The sequence below is a fragment of the Rhea americana genome, unplaced genomic scaffold, assembly GCF_003343005.1.
Source record: "Rhea americana isolate MKP2758 unplaced genomic scaffold, rheAme1 scaffold_151, whole genome shotgun sequence".
Classification (NCBI taxonomy): Eukaryota; Metazoa; Chordata; class Aves; order Rheiformes; family Rheidae; genus Rhea; species Rhea americana.
In genome coordinates this window covers 2,212,187-2,231,703 of record NW_028185606.1, presented here as the reverse complement: position 1 = coordinate 2,231,703, position 19,517 = coordinate 2,212,187, and the positions used below count along the sequence as shown (strand labels likewise).

General features: G+C 36.9%; 1 protein-coding gene across 1 annotated transcript in view; it reads left to right on the top strand.

Annotated features, from left to right (window-relative positions):
• Positions 1-96: 96 nt before the first annotated feature.
• Positions 97-19,517, top strand: part of EDEM3 (ER degradation enhancing alpha-mannosidase like protein 3) — a 32,218-nt gene continuing 12,797 nt past the window's right edge. The window contains exons 1-13 of the mRNA XM_085299682.1: positions 97-125; positions 1,912-1,957; positions 5,524-5,624; positions 8,583-8,622; positions 10,132-10,244; positions 10,950-11,103; positions 12,276-12,410; positions 14,218-14,323; positions 14,898-14,995; positions 16,129-16,254; positions 16,991-17,074; positions 18,576-18,659; positions 19,227-19,351. Coding sequence (XP_085155808.1) covers positions 1,928-1,957; positions 5,524-5,624; positions 8,583-8,622; positions 10,132-10,244; positions 10,950-11,103; positions 12,276-12,410; positions 14,218-14,323; positions 14,898-14,995; positions 16,129-16,254; positions 16,991-17,074; positions 18,576-18,659; positions 19,227-19,351 — 1,196 coding nt within the window. The 5' untranslated portion in view covers positions 97-125; positions 1,912-1,927. The remainder of the gene's footprint in view (positions 126-1,911; positions 1,958-5,523; positions 5,625-8,582; positions 8,623-10,131; positions 10,245-10,949; positions 11,104-12,275; positions 12,411-14,217; positions 14,324-14,897; positions 14,996-16,128; positions 16,255-16,990; positions 17,075-18,575; positions 18,660-19,226; positions 19,352-19,517) is intronic.

Sequence of the window (19,517 nt, the reverse complement as noted above, 5' to 3'; positions counted from 1 at the left end):
GGCCGGGGCGCGGCTCTGCCCCGGCCCTGGGGGCCTTGGGGCGTCCCCGCCGGCCGGCGCGGCTCGGAGCCCCCCGGAACCTGCGGCCGGGGCTCGCGTGTAAGGCCGGGCGCGCGCGGGCGGGGGTAAGTCTCGCAGCCGGGTCTCCGGAGCAGGGCAGTGTTGGAGACTCCCTCAAAAAGGGTAAATGTTTGCGTGTATCCTTGCCCAACATAGCGAGGTAGATCCCATCGGTCGCCCGTTTATGTGCTTGTAAGAAGCTGCTTGTCTCCTGACAGGGGTTTTAATTGAAGGGTGAGGACTGCAGTGCCAGTGACAGAAGGTGCATTTGCCTGCACAGAGCAAGGGGTTTTGAAGCAGGCGTGTAAGCGAGTATGTCATGATTTCAGTCTGGTATTGGGACAGTTTCATCACCATCATGCAGGATGGAGACGCAAAAACAAAAAGTCTATTGGAGAGACACTGGAGACTTCCACAATTGTCAATCATTAGATAAAAGTCCATATTTAATAATGTTTACAATTATTGTTCTGCCTCCTCCTCCCCGGGATCTCTGAATACTTGGAATATATGATATTCTGTATGCTTTGCTCAGGTGACTTCAACAGAAGTTTAAACTTTATTCACTGATTGGTTTGAAATGTTTGTGCTCATGACTTGTGCTCAGCGTGTCCTCTGATGCCCCGGGAATATATGCAAGTGCTTTGTTTCCACTGTGTATATTGATATTGTGGGGGCTTGAAGCTGGGTCATTCATGAATGGTAGGTGATCTGTGTATTTGTATAATTGGCTAGGTCATATCAGTCACAGAATTCTCYCTGAACAAGCTTTATACCTATAGATAGAGAAATGAAAAAAAAAAAAACCCTTTTTCTTTTTTGAACGATAAATACTGAATGTAGTGTCCTTAGTCCAGTCATGCAACTGGACCTGGCGSTCTTGTGCAAAGCCCTGGGGTTTTGTGTGCTGTAACAGATCACAGAACTATAGACTAGGTAGAGTCAGTAAAGTGCCTGAAAAAAAGCATCACAAGGTGTAATACTGTGTTCTTTAGATGAGTTCCTTAATAGATTTGGTAAGTTAAAATTACTTTTTWAATTTCCAGGTCACTGAACTGAATCAGATATTTGGAATAGAATTATGTTCTTATCTCATTTTATGTTCAGTCTCATCTTTGGAGATTGTGAATTAGGTTGATGTTAGCTTAGAAATTAGCACGCCGTTTTGCCTAGTGGGGCCTTTCAGTGAAACAGTTCGGTATGATGGGAAGCACTACTCTCCGACTCTCAAAAAAGAAAAAATATCCCCCAAAGTAGTGCTATTTTATATAGTAGCATTTCTCACCTTGACCRCTTTTCAAACACGTAAAATATTTTTTTATAACATACAAGGGTTTTTGATCTATTTGCCATGATTTCAGATGCAAGGAAGAGGTATGCGTGGTAACRCTTTTTCAAATCATAGATCGGAATTTATGCTCTATCAGTTGGTTTTAGTGTTGATGATTACAAGAATGTAATTCTGTCTGCTGTTTTTTGCTGAGCAAGGAATGTATTCCATCTCTAGTTTTACTAGCTTTGATGTGTTGGTGACATCTACAGCTGTTCAAGAGGAAGCACAGGAAGCTGAATAGAGTCCCCACATATGAAACACTTAATTTCATGTTAGTTGAAGAGATATATATGTATTTTTTTTTTCTTTTAACTACAGAGACTGAAAGTAACTGATTCAGGAGAAATTATTACATTTGCTTATTTCATTTGCTTGATCAGAGTGCGTTAGTAGTGAACCTGTTACTGATTTTCAGATATATAGATTTCAGTATAGTACAGCTTACTGTGTTAAGATTGGCATGTGAAAGGGATATTCTGAGGCAGACTGCTAATTGTTTCTAAAATTTCTTATTTTAGAAACCAAGTGCTGGAAATGTTTGATCATGCATATACCAATTATATGGTAAGTAAAATARTATTTGCTTATTTTTTTCAGAATTGTTTGCTATTATTGACATGGGAGGGAAAGCAACCTACAGAACATGCTGAAGGAATAGCAAGGAGGTGTGAGTGGAAGAACAAAGCTAGAATAAGTAAGATCATTCAGATATTGCTTCCAAGAAGAGCAGTGGTAGCAGGTTGAAATTGCCAACAGTAACTGTTAATCTGGGCCTGATCTTTCCTCAAACTGGTTTGTTTCACATTAGAGTATGAGCACTTTTTCATCTGCAGTAAACATTTTGGTTTGAAATTCCAAATTGTCAAAACTTGAACAAAAGTTCAAATATGTAATATGTGTCTCCTGTGGTAAGATAAGTTGGATACAGTTTGGTAGCTCTTTTACGAACCAGTAATATTTGATCTGAACAAAAAGGGGATTTTGTCATGTCTACAGTACATCCCCTCTTCTAAATACACGGCTGTCATATGACAGTGAGGCACATTGCTATGATTTCTTTTAATGTGGCTTGTGATTTTCTGTGCGAAACAGTTTGTGGTTTCTTTCAGGTGTGCTCATGTTCTGCAATCTAATCAACCTTGAAATATGTTAGCTTAGTTTAGATGTATTCCAGAATAAAGAATTTGTTGTACCTAAAGGTAGACTGGCTTTCCTTGAGTGACAGTTAATTTCAAGTACACTATCAGCAATACCTTTCTGAGGAGAAACTGTAGATGTGGAAAATACAAAATATTTATTCTTACCAGGTTTATGTTGACAGGTTTTCTTGTATGTTCTTTGCAACTGTTGCAGCAGTGACTTTTTTTTTCCCTTTTCAAGTTGCACCAGTTCCCACATGACAAACTGCTGTCTTCTGAAACTATCTTGCCACATGTCCCAATTTCTGTTTTATGATTTAGCTCATGAGGCTTAAAAGCTAGTGGAGCATGTGAGTTGCTTATTTATAGTGTGTGAGAGTTATAGAATTAATAGATGGAAAATTGGTGCAGTTGACTTCTTTTTTTTTTTTAAGCCTGAACTCTTGCTTTTGACATCTTAACTTGACATCAGGCTGCTTAGCGATGATTTGAGGCTTATTGCTTGGGACCTGATTCYTTAGAAATGCTTAGCTTTGTCCACTTCTCACAACTATCTGAAGTAAAAACCTGTGGCTATTTGGCAAAGTTGGGCAAAAAGTTTCGTGCAGGTAGGAAGGGTCTGTTTGTTGTGATAAATTAGGAACTGGTTAGATACCTTGCTACATCTGTAGGAACAAAATTCTAGATGAAGGGGAAGAATGACTTCAGCTATCCTGGAAACTTAGAAGCCAAAAGGATATTTACTTGCCACGTATGCTTGAACACTAATCAAATAGAGAAATGTGGCATGTTTGTTTAAAGTCTAAGAAAAGATTAGAGTATGAGACTTACTCCAACAGCAAGAAAATGAAKTATTTTTTATGGTTGCTTTTGAAACAGACAGCTGATTTTCAGTTTCTATTAATACATATTTGAGACATGAGTAGCTAGAAGACTTAAAATTCATGTTGACCTGCAAGGGGGAAACCTCCCTAGTCTTTTTTTTTTTCAGTCCTTAGCAGGAATGAGCAGAAAGTTGCTTTTTTTTTCATTTGTTTTTCAACAGTATTTCTGATAAATAGGGTTTTTTCTTTACTCTCAGAAAGAATATTTGAACATGTCTTTCACATTAGGCTAGAAAGTATTTTGTGGTATACAGCACTAATAGCAATGCAACCTTTTTCTTTTTTCAAATAAAATGCTGCTATGAATTTATAGTCCTGACCTTAAGAAATATGATGATCCATTCTATCAGAATGTGTAGAAACTCCAGAATATCCATTGAGCTACAGTAGGATATTTTCCAGAAACGTTGATTGTAACATTTGTGCCATAAGTTGTATTTAACATCTTTGTATTCCCTTTGAGGTTACTTGAACTGGAAGAGTTACAAGTTTAGGAAATCACTTGACTCAATAACCCAATAAAGAGACTAAGTGAACTTCTATTTTTCAAAATGTTTCTAGTTCCTTTATGATATTTTAAGACTAAAAAAGTTAGAGTAAAAAATAAGAAGGAAAGAAGACTAAAAAGTTAATCTTCTCCAGAATTTTTAATCATCTTTTTTTTCTCCGTAGTTTAAGCCAGTGATCTTAACTTTGATATTGCTTTTGCCTTGTAGTCTTTTGATCTGTTTTTTTCTGAATACTTTTCRTAGATAGTCAGAAATACCCAGACTATATTTGAATGATTCAGATTCTAGCTTTTGTAGTAGAACTCGATGAGGACAAAGAATTGTGCAAAGACTGTAATACGTGGTGGGGGGAGTGATAGGGAAACGGATCATCACTTTCAAAAGAAATTGCTGTAAGAGCTGTTTATTAGCAGAAGAACATTCCTCCTTTTCTGCTTTATTCCATGGTTGATCTGTATTTGCAAGGGTGGTTTTTTTGTTGTTTTTTTTGTTTTGTTTTTGTTTTCCCAAATTCAGTGTCTGTAATTGGGAATCGTAGCATATTAGTTACCATGCATCTGTTTCCTGATGGAACCAAAAGAGAGGCACTCCACCCCCTAGCCCAGGTCTCTCACCTCAGGCTTCTAACAGAGGYGATTTTTTGTGTGATAATTGAAGTTAGATATACCTAAGGTTTATCTTTCTTAATGACATTGGCAACTCTTACAGTAAACCTCTCGTATTTCACAATAATGAGTTTTTATATTTGTACGTATTTCCTTTGATTCCCCATTTTGGTAGTTTAAAACTACAAAACTTGTGCTGAACTGATTGGAAGTAAGAATAGGCATCTTGTTTGATATGTTTGACTTAGGCAATGGTGACCCTTTTGTTATTTCTGCCTGAGTGAAGAGAAATAAATAATGTTACTATGCAACTAGGCAACTTGCTTTGCTACTTTTTAATAAAAGTCATAGTTACTTTTCCACAGTTCTGAAAGAAGCAATCTGCAATGTCACTTTTCTAAAAATTTTTTGTCCAAGGCTCAGTCTTCACAGGCTTTTTTTWAAAATGTGTGACTGTGACCCTTTCCTATATATTACATAGTGATTTACCAATGTTTTATTATTTTAACYTCTAAGTGAGTTCTCTTATCTGTCAYCAACTGTGACTGAGTTACTTAAGTTGTTTTGGAAATGTTTCCAAATGTAAAGTCCAACTCCCATTCATTTTCTGTGAAGTGTCAGCCAGTTCCTGATGCCTGTGTTTAGTTTTAAGCCTTAAGCTCATCTTTGAGATAATCTCTGCCTAAGAAACATTGTAGGAAATCTTGTGTGTGCCTTTTTGCAGGAAACAACTGATTTAATTGGTGATCAGATTAATTGGTCGTTTTTGGGTTGTGGTGTAGACCATTAGTTGGTCCAGACTTCTTTGGAAGATGGGCAAGAAAGAGGAGGAAAACAAGGTCTCATTGCTGTGTTCACAGTTTAATTATTGTAAGCTGGTTGTACTTTTTTTTCTGAAATATAGGCTTTCTTTTAATGAACTATGAAGATTTAATGAAATGGCTATAAAAGTTGCAACTTTATTCACCTGCTTGTTCATTTGCTTCCCTACAGGAACATGCCTATCCAGCTGACGAACTCATGCCTTTAACTTGTCGTGGACGAGTGCGGGGTCAGGAACCGAGTCGAGGGGATGTAGACGATGCCTTGGGAAAGTTAGTGCTTGAAACAGTTCCTGTCTGATATAAACAACTAGGAATCTTAGCACAATTTGCAGACTACAGAACTTGCTTCTGAGTATATCAGTTGAAAAAGAACTTAYTTATTGAAATTCTGTGGGTGCACTGAAAAATGTAGACGTGTCTCAAATTCTGTTACGGGGGGGGGGGGGGAAAGCTTTTGGAAAGAGAACAGTAATTGTGAACTACTTTGAAGTTAGGCAGAAATCTTTTATTTCCTCCCATGACATTAACTGACTTGAAATTGTTCCTTAATCAGAAGAAGAGAATTGACTGGTGATCAGTGAATGAGAGCCAAAGACAGATTTAACTGTCATTCTGCAAGTTTATATGTTAACAAAACCTTTCCAGTGTGAGCTCRTGTTATGGCGTTAGTACTTTTGGTCGCTAAATAGGCGTTACAGGAGTTAACAGCTTACTGTTCTGCACAGCTGAAATTAGGAAGTGTTATTATAGTTGTGGTAGCATGAGCCTTTGTGCTGTAGAAACCATTATCTCAGAGCTGGAAATTTGTGCTAAATTTTCTCCTAAGATGGCTTATAATACAAAGTAATGTTTTTTGATGTTTTGGAGTGGGCAAGGTGTGGGTTTAAGGTACTTTTTTTTTYCCCCCTCTCCATGGCAAATTAAATGGTCAAAGACAAAGTTGAATTATTATGAATGTGTTCGTAATTGTTTTGAGATWTTTTTTTTTTTGGTATGAAATGGTGCCTGTATGTGCGCAGTTTGTTTGCAGAGCAAATACAAAGAGCTGTTGCTTTTTTGTATTGGTATCGCTGCTTTGTGTCCTTGAGCAGAACAGTGGTAATCAGAACCTAAGTTCTTAAACTCTATTCCTAATTCGCTGTATGCTATTGAGCATGTCATATTGGTTATTTTTGTTACATAGAAAAGTTCCTTAGTCTAGAGATTCAAATATAATCCTGTCATCTACTTAAAATCACGTGGATTGACCTTGGAGATACTGATACTGGAGATACTGCTGTTGGGAGATATGACTGATAAGAAAAATCTCAAGAAATTTTATTTTTAATCCTGGTCATGCATTCTTTTTAATGTCATTTGAGTGAAAATATCTTTCTGAATTGCCTTGAGCAATATATTAGTATTTTTTGCATATATGCTATTTAAATGTTTATCAAGTGTCTTATGTAGTAGTTGTTACTTGCCTCATCAGTTATGTTCTTGCAATCACAGTGTAGTTAGAAAAGAAAAAGAAAAAAAGAAAGAAAGAAAKAAAAAATTCCCAGGATGAGATGGCTCAGTCACTTCTACTTCAGTCTAGGGCCAGGGAGCGTGTATGCAGGTATGCATACCAGCCTTTTCTATAGCTGTGCAGTACATAATCTTCCTCACTATGTGGGAAAAATGGTGTATTTGTTATGCATTGTTACACATAGTCACTAGTTAGTCTGTCTCACATAATGACACAATGTCATATCTTAYAATATTAAAGTGGTAGTACGTGGCCACTTAAGTAGAATTTTGGTTGTTTTCATGCGCAGGCTAATGTCTATGGTGTCTCAGATGCCGAGCACTTTTTAAAATTCATGGCATTTGCTAACCATTCAATGATTACAGGGGTGACTGTTTCCAAAAGTTTCAATTTCAGTAGTATTACTTATGGATTCTGTAAGTTCCTTTATGTGTGTTACGGCTTTCTTAATATAAGAGCGATCGTACTGGGTTAGGCCGAAGGCCCACGCAGCTGGGTACGCTATCTACAGCTGTGTGCCCTGTAACACGCCTAAAGAAGAAGAAATGAACAGGCAAACGATACGGATCCAAGTGCAGCTGAGCAYGGGGTGATACCTCTTTAAAGGCCAATTGTGGGGTTTTATTCCACAGATTTTTGTCTAATCTTTTTCAAATCCAAGTAAGAGTTTGGCTTCTAAAGCCAAAGCTACCTGTTGCAGCGAGTTCCCTGACTTGATGTTCTCTTTTTATGGAAAAAGTTTTTTAAAAAWTTTTATTTTATTTTAAGCCTGCCACTTGCTAGTGCTGGGTGGCACCGGGTAAAATTTACTGTGAAAAAATGTGAATAGCAGTTTCTCAGTCACTTCATGCCGCGTGGAATTTTAAAATCTTCATCTAATGACACTTCAGCTGTCACTTTTGCAGGCTGGAGTGCTGGTATGTTTGCTTGTTCCTAGTACAGAAGTTGCTACATCCTGTCAAGCATCCATATTGCTCATTTTTCGTACTTTTTTCTGTTCCATTATATCCCACACAGAAGTCTGATGACAAAATAGCAGCGTTTTCTTTATCCTTTCACCAATCATGCCAACACTGAGTTTGCTTTTCTTTTTTTTTTTTTTTTTTTTTTTGTCTCAGTCAACACTGAGCAGACATTTTTAGCTGTATTGTAGCTTTCACCTTAGCAAGGCATCATCATTGAGTGTGCATTAGAATATTTCTTTATTGATTGCAACAAATCACAGCTTTCTTTTAAGTAGATAGAATAATTTCTGATAGTGGATGATTCTTTAATCTCCCTGAATAAATAACCCTTTTTATTATTACACTTAGTAAGTCAACATTTGTCATTTAAAAAAAGGATTTGGAAAAAGACTTTGAACCATTCTTTTGGATCTGTTTTCAGAGTCAGTATCAGTAGCATTTGGTTGGAGACAAGGAATAAAAAACTAATTTACTTGCACGAACTTTGAAATCTTTGTAGTAAATAAAAGATTTATTATTTAATCATAACTAATTCCAGTCAACTCCTATTTTGGTCCCTAGCAAGGGGAAGAGGCTTAATACAAGCAGTGTTAATTCTGATATTAAACATGTACTGTAGAAAACTAAGTTTTTAGTAGCTGATGATCTGTGGGAATTAAATTAATTCTCTTCAATGGTATTGCTTATTACTAAAAAATTAATTCAAACATACAGACTTAAAATAATAAATCTGTTCTAATTTTTATTTCATAGGTTTTCACTGACCTTGATTGATACCTTGGACACTCTTGTGGTAGGTTTAATCTGTTGATAAACTTTGCTAAAACAATGACTTGTTTTCTGCTGTTCCAGCTTCTTTTTTAGCTTTCTATTTTGTTAAGCATTCTATTTTATGTAAGACAATTTAATCTTACTTCACCTTTGATTTCTAGCCATCTGTTAAAAGTGGCTATTGCTTGTAAGAGCTTCCAAGTGCTGCGATGGTGGTGTTTGGAATTCATTGCAAAGAGAATACTAGAATAGTTCCTTGGTAGTTCATTGACATTTTCTTCTCTTGTTTTTCTTGGGCTCTACAACAAAATAAAAGGGTATGTGAGTTTGCCTCCCGTTATAATTTAAAGGAACATGCTGACTAGGCATTTTATAAAACAGTGTTGTCTTTATGTAGTTTCTTCCTGAAAGAGGAAGGTTGTAAGACTTACAGGCAAACACCTCTTAATAGCTGCAGAATTATTTATGTTCTTAAAGCGTACATACAAATGTTTCATGGATGAATTTGTATGCACTTGAATGTATGCACTTGAATGTATATTATAAAAAATGTAACCCTGGAAGTGTTTGCCAGGAAACATTGCCAAGTTTCTCACATTCTGTCTGTCTCTTATTAAAGGACTCCTATGATTATTGAACTGTTTTTTGTTAGATTTTTTTAGTCCCGTTGGCGTATTTCACCATTATAAAATGGGAAACTAGGAGTGGCTTTTTTCTATTTGCTATTCCTAGCAAATAACATTTTAAAAGTCTTGAAAATCCTAACAGTGCTGGTTTGGGATATGAATCATATGATACTCTTTCTCTGATGACTTTTCTCTTTATAWTRTTGCTGTGAGATAACCCAGACTCATTTGAAKCAGGCCTGCAAATGTTGACAACTTGGAGCCTGCAACTCTCAAGTCTTTGCTAGATGCTCTAATGGGTTATGGTGATTTATTTTTCTCTGGTCTTAGAGCAGGATTAACATTTGTGGAATTGAGTAAGTCACAAAGATTCTTAATGTAACTAAAAGAATGTCAACGAGAAAGCAAATGTGCAAGAAATGACCAAGCTGTGCTTCAGGCAAAGGGAGAAAACTGGTGGGAGGACGAAGACCGCTCAGACAAATTCATCTAACTTAGGATGGGACTTACTAGTCTGTGGATAGGAAGCTTTTCTGAAATCAGAGGGGTATCGGAGCAGGCTATTTTTCAGCCACTCTGCTAGCGTAGGTGAAGCCTGTAGCCTGCTGAGTCGCCGTGTGCTGCAGTCAGGATCTGGGAGTAGAAGGGACAAACATCCCTGAGCTGTGCGTTCCCAGCGACGTTGTTGTTCGTTTACAGCACTTATTCTCACGTGTATCTCGCAAGGAAAATGGAAATATTACTGTCTGTTCACAATATATCAGAGTATGCCCCTGCAGGGTCCAAATATCAGTCAAAGGCATCTTGAATGCTTCCTTTTTTAATCCGTTGCACTTGTTATGTAGTACTTAAGTGTTACTGTTAGCTATGCTGGAACCTGAACACTGCTTATATTTGTTTTCCAGGTGTTAAATAAAACCAAAGAGTTTGAAGAGGCTGTAAAAAAAGTAATAAAAGATGTTAATTTAGATAATGACATAGTTGTATCAGTCTTCGAAACCAACATAAGAGTCCTCGGGTGAGTAATTTTTATGGTTTCAGAACTCTTAAAGATGTGCTTTCTAGCTAATGTCCGTAAGGCGCACATTTCTGTGCTTTTTCACCTYGTTTAATACAGTTCTTCCTTTGACAGCATAATTCTACAGCTGCTGTAAGGAAGGCTTTAAAATGTGAGGCAGAACTGAATCAAGTTGGCCCCCATCTACCCCTGCAGGCATAGCTTTTCTTATTGAAAAGGGGGGAAAAAGTGAAGTGTGCCAAGGTAGTGGTAGGTTTTTTTTGTAATGGAAACAGTCTCAGCTACTGTTCAATACTTGATTTAATAGATACAACGTTTCACTTAGGATYGTAGGTTATTTCAGATTGGAAAGCATCTCTGGAGATCTGTAGTCCAACTACCTGCTCAAAGCAGGATCAGACCATGCTAATTTTAAGCTATTATGCAAAATTTTAAAGGTATTAGTCAGTCAAGAATAACTGTATAGATGAATCAATGATTCCTCTATTGATTAGGACAGTCCTAAGCAATAAAAATTACTTTCAAAATACTGACAGCGCACTGTGATTTTAGGTGGAGTTGGTTCTGCTCAGCATTTCTGAAAATCAAGCCTATGTGAACGTAGCACGGTTATTTATACAGTAGCCTGAATTCTAGAAATTGCTGTACTGCTGTTGAGATGAATATACTTATTGAGATGTGGATAACTTTTTTTCTTGTGTTTAGAGGTCTCCTAGGTGGGCATTCAGTGGCAATTATGCTGAAAGAAAAAGGTGAATATATGCAGTGGTACAGTGGTGAACTTCTGCACATGGCAAAGGAGTTAGGCTACAAGCTTTTACCTGCTTTTAACACCACTAGTGGTCTCCCTTATCCAAGAGTAAGTTCTGTGGTTTCTGCAAGGCAAAAATGCTTCTATAAGCAAAACTTTTGTAGCTTTCTTTAATTTTGGTTTCTAAAATCACTTATATGTATTTATTAAGCATACAGAAAACCGAAGGCTGATAAATGACTATTTTATGACACATGCTACATAGTATTTTGAAGTACAGTTTTAGGTGCTTTGGATCTCCAGCCTTTCCAGCTCAGACYGTTCTAACATACGTTGTTTTGAGTAAATAAGAACAGTAGATATCTTTTCTAATCTCTCTCTACTGATACTTTACTCCACTACAACCAAGTAGCTCAGAAGAGAAGCTTCCTGTTATGGTAGAAACCTMACTGAGTGCATGAGAGATGAACTCGCAAGCCTGTGCTTGTTAATTCAGCACAAAATAGATTAATCTTCATGKGCTGCATCCAAACATTTAAACAGGCAAAGACAACTGCAGAACTGTAATTTTAAAATACTGGCTTAATGTAAAACAGTCCATTATAGTTTTTTAAAAAAAAAGGAGGGGGGGAAGCATAGTACATTTCAGTCCTGAAATGAGGGAAAAATATTACCTATGTATATGGTTCATTGACTTTTTGTGARATTTAGCTCTTTTTTTGGAAACCTCCTCACAAATTAAATTTAGGCTCAGTAAAATCAGCATTTTTCTRGTGAAAATGTTTAATTCAAAGTGTTCTAGGTTTGACAATCTTTTGCTGAGATAGCTCTCACTGGATTGCAGAAAGTCATATGTTGTGCCTGGTCCGAAAGCCGGTCCATCTAGCAGGTATTCTCTGGAGCCAGGAATACTAAGATATTTATAAAGCTTAATTTCAGTGAACACTTGTCAGGTTCTGAGATATTCTGGCTTGCTGGTAAATAAATYGCTAGAATTTGATTTTCAGGGAGGTGTTCTTTTATTTAAACATCTGATGAACCAGGCGACTAGCTTTTGGGCCAGTCCTAGTTTTGGGAGATTAAGTTTCTTCTGGATAATTTCATATGCATGTTTGACTTGACAGTATGGTGGTAAAGCAAATTTGATGAGGATGGAGGAGAATAGTCCTTTTTCTTGCCTCTAGGGAAAGTGTGGATTGTCTGGTTGCTATATAGATCTGTCATGGGAATGTGACTTGCAGCTAGTAAAAGTAATGAGGATAATCTCTACTTTTCTCTAGGTAAACTTGAAATTTGGTGTAAGACATCCAGAGGCACGAACAGGAACAGAAACAGATACCTGCACTGCTTGTGCAGGTACTTTGATCCTTGAGTTTGCAGCTTTAAGCCGATTCACAGGAACATCTGTATTTGAGGTTTGTTTTTCATGTTCTCTTATTTGTTGGGATTACGTATGCATTAGTTTTCTGTTACATTTCTGTGGATTTGGGGGAAAATAATTTTGGGTTCATCAAATGGATGCATATTTTATGTTTTGCACAGGAAGTTTGTGTGCTCAGATATGTTGTGATTATGATTTTTTTTTTTCCCCTGGAAGTGTTTTTTTATCTTTTATTTTAAAACGGGAAGTAATTTTCTTTAAAGGATTTAACCTTGTTTACTTCTGTATTATTATAATGTTCTGAAGACTCCAGTTAAAGGATAATATCTGCGAAGTGTTCGGGTAGAGGGGTACCACTCATTTGTTGGACTGGCAAGAAGAAAAGTGAGATTTTTTTTTTAATGTAACTTACAATGTTAGAGGTTTTTAAAAAAAAAAAAAATCCAGTTTCATTGCTCAGTCTGAAATAAGTTCTCTTTATAGATTATTTTCTTTGCCAAGTTTTACCTACAAAGCTGGAATCTTGATCACAAGCAGACCTTTTTTTTGCCACACATCACTGCTAGTAGTAAACATTGTGCTGGCCTGACTGGGCTGTTAGTGACATTTGTGCACTTATACTCTCCAAACTGTGTCGTAGTACTGTCTGCCTAGATTAATGTGTTCACTGGGCTTGTACAGCTTTCCTGTTAGCTAGATGTTAAGTATCTCTGTTGCTCTGTTGTTCAGATTAGATTGTCTGTTTAGACATTGATTGAGTTGCAGGGCTTCCAAGAATATTAAGCGGTGAAAATGTATAGTAGTCAATATAGGTAACAGGTGAGTTTTGGATACTGCATGAAAATTCTACTCAAACTGCAGAGTAAATGTGTTCTTAATCATGTTTTTCTGCTTTCTTTGTCATAAATCAGGAAAGGCTAAACTAGTAAAATAATGGTAACAACTTCYTTTTTGTAAAGAAAGAAAGTTATAAAGCTCTTAGGGTCAGGGCTTTGTGCTGCTCATTAAAGAGGGGTTTTTCAAAAGTGCCGCAATTAGCAGTCCCATTGAATTTCTGCAATACCTATATTGTCACTGGAAAGCAAAATGAAATGTATGCAGATAGTTTCTTTGGTAAATGATTTTTTTTTAAAAAAAGCGCTTTTTCAGATTAGATTTTTTTTTTTGCAAGCAGTCAATATTGACCCAGTGTTTCATTTTATTCTGTGGTACCTAGTGGAAGCACGGGTAGGCCAGTGTTGAGTGTTGGCAGAAATCAGCCCCTAAAGTCCAGTGCATGTGGTTGCAGCCTAGAACCATTTTTGTTGTCTGTTACTCTCAACTTACTCTTTCCTTTCTGTATATATAAAGGTCATAAATAGTTTACGTGCTAATGACAGAGGTTGATGCTGCACCTTGAAATGCCTGAAAAGACTTAGTGTGTGTGTTTTTTTTTTTTTTTTTTTTTTTTTTTTTTTTTTTTTTTTTTTTTTTTTTTTTTTTTTTTTCTTTTTAATTAGGTTACAATATCCTTTCTGTATACGCAGCTTTACAGATTAAGAAACCTGGGCAGAGGGGCTTTAGTGACTTGCCTAAGATCGTATAGTGTGTTGGCAAACAGTGGCACAGAAGAGCACCTTTCCTTCTAATTAGCAACAGAATGACTGTGTGTGTACTGAAAGTTTTACTGTTCAAGTGTATGTAATATAATGCTGAGTTATATAATTCTTTCTTAGAAAATAAGATGCTATGAAATAGTATATTTCAGTACACAAAAAAATAAAAATCTGTTGTGTCCGTCCCTTAATTCTTTTGTTTTTCTGTAGTTTCATTTAATGAGTTTTCTTGTTTGTCTGTTGCAGGAATATGCACGGAAAGCACTTGATTTTATTTGGGAAAAGAGACAACGCAGTAGCAATTTAGTTGGCGTTACTATTAATATTCACACTGGAGATTGGGTCCGCAAAGGTGTGTGGCGTTCCAACTCCAGGATTTGGGACTGCAGGTGGTTTGGAGGAAGAAGGAGTTCTTGAGGTTTTTTGTTGTTGTTGCTTTTTTCAACTTTTTCCTGTGCACATTTATCTAGACTATTTAAAAACGTTAATGAGACAGGCAAGTAGACGTGCATGCTTGAGATCTGAAGAAACTTGCCACAAAAAGGCCTGGCTTTTCCCTGAAAGAGTGTTTTGGCTGAGAAGTTGGGTTTTTTTCATTGCAAAGAAAATATTTTTGATTCACTTAATACTGAGAGGAGTGCCTTGAGGTGAATTTTCAGGGACTCTTCTATAAATACCTAGTAAAAATATAAATAATATAAGTAAGACTTCACTTGTGTATGCCAGTCAGTGGAAACATTGTGTCAGATGAGAGAACGAAACATCTAGCTTAAGTGCAAATTTGTTCATATTATGTGCCTTAATACTGCATAGCCTTTAGTGCTAGTGACAGGAGGCTTTTTGTTTCATTTTAAAATCAAACCATATGAAATTATTTATATAGCTAATTGAAGTAAAACAGCCTTTTCATTTTCTGCTATTTCTAGATAGCGGCGTTGGAGCAGGGATAGATTCATATTATGAATATTTATTAAAAGCCTATGTCTTGCTGGGAGATGACAGTTTCCTGGAAAGATTTAACACAGTAAGTTAATTCCTTGCTTAGATTTAAGAGTAACCTAAGACTAATTGTGTTGTCAGTCAACTGTTAGCCTGTAAGAGTGTAGCTGATGAAGAACACTTCAGCAGAATTTCTGTGACCTCTGTATGGTGCCAGCTCTTTTCAATATACTCTTTTTTTTTTTGTTGATCTTGAGTGAACTGTCACCTGATCAAGTATTTTGACCCAATCCAACAAAGGCTGGAATTTTCTTGTGGACTTCTTTCCATGTTTTGGAGACTAACACTGCAAATGTTTCTGTAAAACAACATAAGGGCTCCTTGTTACAAACTGTGATATAACTTCTTACTGTCCTAGAATAACAAAGATGATCTGAAAATCAAACTCTGGATCTTGCATTGTGCTGCAGATCTGTAATTTTAGGACCACTAAGGCCCAAATATGTTTGAGTTAAGTGTACTTTCAAAATGAAAAACTCATGTACTAGATGACTTGGTCTGTAAAATTAAAATGTAACTTTCTTGGCATCATTAGTCTTTCATAAATACTACAAAATGGCAATATCCAATAAAAATATTTTGTTTTATATCATAAGCACTATTATACGTGGAATGTATCAGTAGTTAAAAGCCTGTCACAACACCTTAAGTGAAATGTTTATTTCATATTCTTAACCTACTACAACCACCACTATAATTTTATGTAGCCTCAATTATGTCTATTAAGTGTGCTAGCTATTGATTCAGCTCATGTGCTTATGATTTACGTTCTGGGCTTCAGAAGACAAGATAGACAGCTGTCTTGGGGAGAGTTTCAGCTTTGTTTATTGTATGCTCTAAGATTCAGTCAAAACAAAAGAGCCTTTAACTGTGATAGTTGCTCATTTATCATGTGGCTGCTGGCAGTACTTTCATGTGTATTTTACTTAGAAAAGGTTAAGTATATTGTGTATGTAATGCTGTGGGGCTTTGCAGTATGTATTACACTTATCTTCTGATTTGCAAAACTAGAAGGTGGACCAAATGCAGTCATGGTTTGGAGTTTAATGCTTGTTCTTATTTTGAAATAGAATGGCACAAGCCTGTGATTTAACTTTTGGAGGTTTTTTTGGAAACATATTAATCACTTAAGGTCATGTCTTTTTGGATGTTTGTCAGCACTACGATGCCATAATGAGATACATTAGCCAGCCACCTCTTCTTCTTGACGTTCATATTCACAAACCAATGCTAAATGCTCGGACCTGGATGGATTCTTTGCTAGCTTTCTTCCCAGGGTTGCAGGTGGGTCTTAAATCCATGTGGAGATGAAATTTAATGACAAGTAAACAGACAAACCTGTCAGTAACATAGCTGACAAGTCAATGTTAGTAATTTGATTATCAAAAATGCTAAACAAGGGATATGCTTGATCCTTCTGTCACTTCTCTGCCAGAATATGATGTGCTTCTGACTGTGTTAAGTGTCAAGAAAGGTATGTCCTTAATGGTTTGCTCCCTTTACTCCTGTTCAGAAAAACGCTTGATCAGGCCCCCTTTTTAGTAGTCTATGTTTTCTAGTTTAGACTATGTTTTCTAGTTTGTCCTAGTTTGTCTGTCAGTAACATCTTTCAGACAAACTACATTTCAGTCTCCCCCTCATCTCCCACATCTCCCAGGTCTCTGTAAATGATGGAGATCTACTGTGAATTTCCCTAATCTAGACAAGCCTGTGCTCTCCTGTCCCTCAACTAGCAGTTTAATTTGCATTAAAAAAATCCCCTTCCAAGTTTTTTTTTTTTTTTTTTTTTTTCCCCTCCATGCTTAGGCTGTGGTCTTAATGAGCTCGCTGATTTTGCTTAAAAAGTTCTAAGGAATATCTGTGGCTTACACTGCCAGGGAGGGGTAACATTTACAGTTTGTATCTGCTGGAAATTTAGAAACTGGTATGTGGTTTTACGTGAAAACAGTAAGTGTGCCTACCTTTGCATATTGCTCCCGTGGGTGGTGAATTTGTGTTAATTTTCATTCTTGTGTTTTAGGTGTTGAAGGGTGATATTCGACCTGCTATAGAAACTCATGAGATGCTGTACCAGGTTATAAAAAAGCATAACTTTCTTCCTGAGGTATGTTAGTCTTGTTTTGTGTCATTAAAAACAAAGGTTCATTTCCAGAGTTTTCTTCAGCAGTTTACAGTTCTGCGTGTATGACAACTGTACTTTGGATAGGGAATATCTTTCCTTTAGTTATGCTGTAATTAGCATAGTAGTGGGAGTTGTTGCTATAATAACTGCTTAGACTTTGTACTTCAGCCTTTCAAAATTGACCTTGAATCATTTTAATATGTAAGTTGATGTAAACACYCTTACCTGTAGCTGCTTAGTAACATAACTGTGATCTTGTTAGTATTAATTGTATTATCTTTATTAACCCAAGAAACACAAGGAAGGAAACTAAATGCTAAAATTATCTGAGGGAATGGTCTGAAACTTCGCATTATGGCCTTGAGAGTAGGTACAAGGGAAGATCTGTAGATACTGCACGTGCAGACTTTGTTTGAGCAAGATAATTGTGCACACACAAGCCTGCTGAAGTCTCTCCTGTGATAATCTAGAATAAATGAGAGAACTTCCAACTCCAGTTATAACTTTGGCTTTTCTCTGGTGTAAGCTAGTAACTTTTAGAGAATATTTTAGTTAACACCAGATGCAATTGATGTAGAAGTTGAGACCAGAAAATGATCTCTAGTCACTGAAATGATTGTTTTGGAGTACTTTTAAGATGATACGATTTGACTCTGCAATTTTAGATAGTTTTTTCAGTGCTTTGTACTTTCAAAATAGATTTTGAAAGATAAGTTAGTTATATCTAAGCCAGTATGCCATCCCCTTTAGTAAAGACTTCGTTTATACTCTAATATGAACTAGTAGTGAATGAAAGACATCACAGAAATTAGCTTTTGCTGGTGCCTTTTTTATGGGAGCAAAATATTCAGAGTGAATATATGGCCTAGGAAGTTCTTTAAATAACTGACCTCTGGTCTCTGGTATTTCGTACGTTAGAAACAACTGATTTAAACTGTCGCTTCAGATGGACAAATTATTTTAAGAGTCTGGTGGTAGCTATGTTGGCRGAAATGGTGTTTGTCACAGCTCTTGCCAGTCTCTCTGTAGCGGACCTTCACCAGGGTACTGTACTTGCTTGGGCTGCAGCGCCGGACGTGCGCTCGTGCCGATGGCCGCGAGCAGCGCTGTGCGCTCTCTCCCCCGGCTCTGGGGGTGCAGATTCTCATCCGGCACTCCCAGAGCCCTGCCAAGCTCGGCTTGCYGAACACTTGGCAAAAGGTTATCGGCGCAGGAGTTCAGGCATCATCACAGCTTAAATTTTACTTACACTAAATAGACTAGGGCACCGTTTTAGGTTAAATGTATTAACTAGACATAGGTCTCTGTTTCTGTAGCCTCTTGTCTCTGTGTCGAGTCCTCAGTCCTCCATTGGAACTCCAGGTTTCAGGTGTGGAGTACTTCAGCTACTGTAAAACAATTCATTTGGGAATCAAAATCAATTTGTACAGGTTTTATTCTAGCATTTAATTTTGTCTGTTCTCTTTTTTTTCCCCTGCCTCAGGCTTTCACGACAGATTTTAGAGTTCACTGGGCTCAGCATCCTTTAAGGCCTGAATTTGCAGAGAGCACTTATTTCTTGTATAAAGTAAGATCACTTTCTTATCTCTRGTTTTTGGTCATTTTGTCTAGTGTCTGGAATTTTATTGGTGTTGTATTTCAATGCAGAACRAGTAGCGTATCTGAGTTTATTTTACCTACTGGAGCCAGTTGAGTATAAACTTAAGATGGAAGTATCAAATTGTTCCGGAAATTCTGTTTTGTATGCCTAGAATGAAAGAGAAAGTCATCAGGTGACAACAACCCATATTTTTAAAGGTATTTAGGTGTTACTGTTCTTGCTCTCTGTAGAGATGAGCCAAAGCCACTTGTACTTTGTGGAGAATAACGTAGTAGCACCCAAATGTCTCAGGCTTCTTAAGTATTTCCRTGTGTTTATTGGCATGTCTGTAAAAGGGTGGTATAATTGTACTTCAGAGATCTTTTATGTCTATTAGTAGTATTGATAAACTAGATCTTACTGTGTCTGAGAAGGYAGGAGAGCAGAACGTTTAAAATAAATAGGTGGAAAAAAAAATAGAAGCTACTACTTTTACAGTAAGTCTAAGTTCACCTGTGTGGGTTTTATTGTGCTTTTTTCYTTTTCTTTTAACAGGCTACAGGGGACCCTTACTATCTAGAAGTTGGAAAAACCCTCATTGAAAATTTGAACAAGTATGCAAGAGTACCTTGTGGGTTTGCTGCAATGAAGGATGTTCGTACTGGAAGTCATGAAGACAGGTAAAAAACTGTGTTGAGGATTAGTTGTTAGTTTTAGCAGATTTTTGGAAAACAATCTGACCCCGTTTGTATAAYGGAATTAACTGACTTCTGTGCAGCTTTCTGTCTTAGGTCTGATGCCTGAGCCCGAAATTACCCATATTTACTTGTCATAGTCTGTATGTTG